General features: G+C 37.9%; 1 protein-coding gene across 1 annotated transcript; it reads left to right on the forward strand.

The window, feature by feature from the left end:
* Window positions 1-716: 716 nt before the first annotated feature.
* On the forward strand, window positions 717-1,253 carry LOC150038561 (uncharacterized). The gene has a single exon (XM_090313608.1). It carries the CDS (start codon window positions 717-719, stop codon window positions 1,251-1,253), a length of 537 nt encoding a protein of 178 aa, XP_090169734.1.
* Window positions 1,254-4,599: the final 3,346 nt, after the last annotated feature.

Here is a 4,599-nt window from a genome sequence, read left to right on the forward strand (position 1 = left end):
AGAAACCATTCATATATGAGTTGATTTCTTAGACGAGAAGAATAAGGTTTTATAGCCATAACTTTAATTCAAAAATATTAATCAAAATACAATAATGTTGAGGGGAGATGTTCTTACCTTTAACAGAGTCTTAAAAATTACCTTGAAAGGGGAAGGAAACTAACCATCCAAATTTTACAATTTGTTGAACTCATATGAGAAAGCAAAGAAACAAAAATCGCGAACCTAAACTCTGGAAAACAACATAATTCATGAACATATAAACCACGAGCAATGCAACTACTTAGTACTTCCATTCTATTAACAAATTGCAACTCATTAATTTCTTTAAAAATATAAGATATAAAAATAACAACAGCTCTAAGTAAGAATACTTATGAAGATTACTTGAGTAACATCACAAAGGACAGATGCATTGTGTTGAAAAGTTTGTCATTATTAAATTTTATTTGTGCAATTTAGTGTGACTTTTGGGTTTTGTGACTTTTAGTTTTTTGTAACCAATAGTGATTTTTGAGTTATAGGAGTTATGTGAGTTATGAGCATTTGATGATATTTATAGCTTTAAACCATTGGCATTCCTATGCTTATGTTTGTAAGCCTATTTAGGCATGCTTAGTTGAATGGAAAATATATCTCTCATTTTTCATATTTGTCCTCCATGTTTTTTTTCTAACATAGTGGTAACAGAGCTAGTAGAAAATATTGAGAGAAAAATGGCCAGCGGTGGGATAGGTTCACTTCAACTACCAATGCTTACCAAGCTCAACTATTACAATTGGAGCATCAAGATAAAAGCGTTACTAGGAGCACAAGACGTGTGGGAGATCATGGAGAACGGTTTCCAAGAGGCAGAAACTGGAGCCGATCAAGCGCAAAAAGATACGTTGAAGGAGACAAGAAAGAAGGACAAGAAGGCCTTTTATATCTTGTATCAATCGGTGGACGAAAATACGTTTGAGACCATCGCCAATGTAGAGACGTTGAAGGCGGCATGGGACAAGCTCCAATCGACTCATAGAGGAGCCGATCGTGTGAAAAAGGTACGGTTGCAAACTTTACGTGGTGAGTTTGAATCTTTACAAATGAAGGAGACGGAGGTGATAGCGGAATATCACACAAAAGTAATGGTCGTCGTCAACCAATTGAGATGGAATGGTGAAGAAATCACCGATATTCGTGTCATGGAGAAGGTTCTACGAAGCCTAAATACAAAGTTCGAGATTATCGCCACGACGATTGAGGAGACTTAGGATCTCGAGAACATGACAATTGAACAATTTATAGGCTCGTTACAAGCCTATGAGGAGAAAAAGAAAAGGAAGATGAGCAAACAGAGACCGTTGAACAACTTCTCCAACTCAAAATCAAGGAGGAGAATAGTCGTAGACGTGGAAGAGGTCGTGGTTGTCGAGGCCATGGTGGAAAAGGTGAAGCCAACACCGATATTTCTCAAAACTCGTCTGAATCCTCAAGAGGAAGAGGAGGTCGAGGTCATGGAAGACGTGGTGGAAGGTCCAAGAGAGATAAATCTCAGATAAAATGTCACACCTTACCCTAGATCACCCTCTTAGCCTAGAGAAGGGCGTGACTGCAGCAGTTATCAACCCTTAGGCTGACACTTACTGCCTAAAAACTCTTGCGGAATAACTCTGATACCAAATCCAAATTATATGCAATAGGACGGCTGTAGGCCCACAATTTATTAACTTAGAAACTTAATATGTTTAGAGTATTTACAATACTAGATTTACAAGTCCCTAAAACCCACAAACCCTAGTCCTATATGAATAATAGCGACATGTGTACAATATTAACTGTAACCACCTAGCAAACGGTTACAAGTCTTTTGGTCCTTTAGTGGCCACATTAGGTACTACTGCTCAGATACCTTCTCCTTGTACTTCAGTATCGAGCTACTAGGATACCTTCTCCAACGTACTTCAGTATCCCGTTGGCTTGGTACCTTCTCAAACGTACTTCAGTACCAATAGATACCTTCTCTTTGTACTTCAGTATCTAGTTGGGTGGATGCCTTCTCCTTGTACTTCGGCATCGCATTTTACCAAAACTATTTATAAACAACTTTTCTCTTTAAAACATGTACAGTATAACACATATACAACATGGCTTTAAAGATGATAATGCATGCTGGATAAAATCAATACATATGTAAATAGTTTTTCAACAATATGCATGCGTTCAAATCACAATTCAAACTTGCTTGGAAACCACTTTATAAAACTAATAGGCATGAGAATTATTTTTGCAAACATGCTTTCTGTAAATGTTGTAATCAAAATAGTTTAAAAACATTTTAGTTCGAAAACATTTTAGCCACTCACCTCGATTTCTTAGGAACTTTTCACTCTAGTAGCTCCTCGGGTCCCCTTTTCACCCCTAGAATCCATATTCAATTTATAACTTAGATTACTCATAGTTTCGAACCTTATTTGGAAACACTTCCTTATACAAACTTATTCTAAAATGTCTTAGAAATCTTATCGTAAACTTTCAGCTAAGAATTCCTCGTGGTTTGGCCGGAATCTCAAAATCTTCAAGACTGGCCCAGACTGATCCGACAGTCTGACCCTTCTGCCTTCTTCTCAACCTCCAGCCTAGTTCCTTTAAGTTTTTTCCTCCAGCAGCCCTATTCTGAAACCTAGACTTCCAAAGCTTTCAGATAGATTTGAAATCACTTCAAACACATGAGTAGATTGGAAGATCTCCTCGTTCAAAATTGACATATTCTTCTGAACCCTCACTGCCCTCTACTTTGTCTACAAAATTTATGATTTTTGTGTGATTTGAAAATGAAAACCCAACTCCCTATTTATAGGCATTCAAATTGCTCGTGGGATTGATAGCATCTACTTGGCTGCATGGCCAAATGTTTAATCCTCCCTTTATCAACGTAAGCTGACTTCACCTTGGTTCAATGTGTTCTTCCCAAACGCATTCAACACAGTTTCTTAGGGTTTAAGAATTTCTCTTAATCGGACACCTAGATTTTAATTGATGTTTTCCCTTACGTCTTCAAGCTTTGTTTGTATTCAAATTAGGGTTTTTAAATGCATAATCCACCCCAACGCGTCCAAATACATCGCCCAGAAGCTTGCTCGACAGTTTAATGCATAGGCGAGGCGTGGGCGTGACGTTCGAATCGGACAAAGCAAGGCTAACGCATAGGCGCTCTCGCTCTTTCCCCTCTCGGCAGTGTCGTTCTTTCCCACTTTCTCGCTGGTCTCGCTCTCTCCACTCTCGCTCTCTCCCCCCTTCTCGCTCTCTTCACTCTCGCTCTCTCTAGCAATCTCGCTGGTCTTGCTCTCTCCAATCTCCCTCTCTCTCTCGCTCTCTCCAGCTTTCTCTTTTTCTCTCCACTCTCGCTCTCTCCAGCTTTCTCACTGGTCTCGCTCTCTCCACTCTCGCTCTCTTCAGCTTTCTCGATGGTCTTGCTCTCTCCAATCTCACTCTTTCTCTCGCTCAAAATCTTGCTCTCAATGATCTCGCTCTCAACGATCTCGCTGATCTCACTCTCAATGATCTCGCTCTTAGCTACTGTGAACATTGTTTGTCTCCGTGCAATTTCTACACGATTGTGCTACTAGTTACTTGCCTTCCAGTGCTTTGTGCACAACACGCATTACACATAACTTCCATATTTTTCTCGGTCCTTCAGCCATAATGCATTTCACATAACCTCTCTATACTTAGCCGAAATTTTTCCCCAATTTTTCCAACTTAATTTCCATATTATTCCACACTAGCTCAACCTACTTATTATTTTTCCCCAACTTTTCCAACTCAATTCCATATTTTTCTTTTCAAATCTCCATTCTTTCTTCACCATTCCACACTAACTTTCTCATCAACATACTTATTATACAAATTTCATTACAATTTATTCAAAGAAAATCTACTTAACACTTAGAAATTTCCTTCCCCGTAATTTAGGATTTAACTTTCACTTAGTTAATTCCTTTTATCACTTGCTTAAGTAAGGAAAATAGAAATCCAGGTTTCACATAAAATATTATAATTGTAACAAATATGGACATTATGCGAATGAGTGTTACTCATCTAAAACAGAGTCGATTGATCGAAAGCATTAGGATTAATCAACCGCTAGCACATCAAAAGCCCATCAAGAGCAATCCAATTATGCAGTGGAGAATGGAACCTTATTTATGGTTTTAAAGGGAGAAGAAGAGAGTCAAGATAGTATGTGGTATCTTGACACAGGAGCCTCGAATCATGTGTGGAAAACGCGAGATATTTGTGGAGTTGAACGAGATGGAGAAAGGTAATATTGCCTTTAGAGACAATTCTTTGGTTGCCATCAAAGGAATAGGTAAAATTCTCATTTGGTTAAAAAATGGATAAAATCAATATATCAAAATGTTTATTACATTCCCAATCTAAAAAATAATATATTAAGTGTAGGACAATTGTTAGAGAAAGGTTTTGAAGTTCAAATGAAAAACAATTGTTTGTATTTGAGGGATAATCATGCGAGACTTATTGCTAAAGTCACCATGACCAAAAACCGAATGTTTCCTTTGAATATATGTAATGATGTTCCAAAATGCTTGAAGACGT

This window comes from Benincasa hispida, chromosome 1, assembly GCF_027475165.1.
Source record: "Benincasa hispida cultivar pf3 chromosome 1, pf3_genome.v1.1, whole genome shotgun sequence".
Taxonomy (NCBI): domain Eukaryota; kingdom Viridiplantae; phylum Streptophyta; class Magnoliopsida; order Cucurbitales; family Cucurbitaceae; genus Benincasa; species Benincasa hispida.

What these genes read in the sequence shown, in the direction of transcription:
- LOC150038561 (XM_090313608.1), top strand. Translation starts at nt 717, where the DNA reads ATGGCCAGCGGTGGGATAGGTTCACTTCAACTACCAATGCTTACCAAG.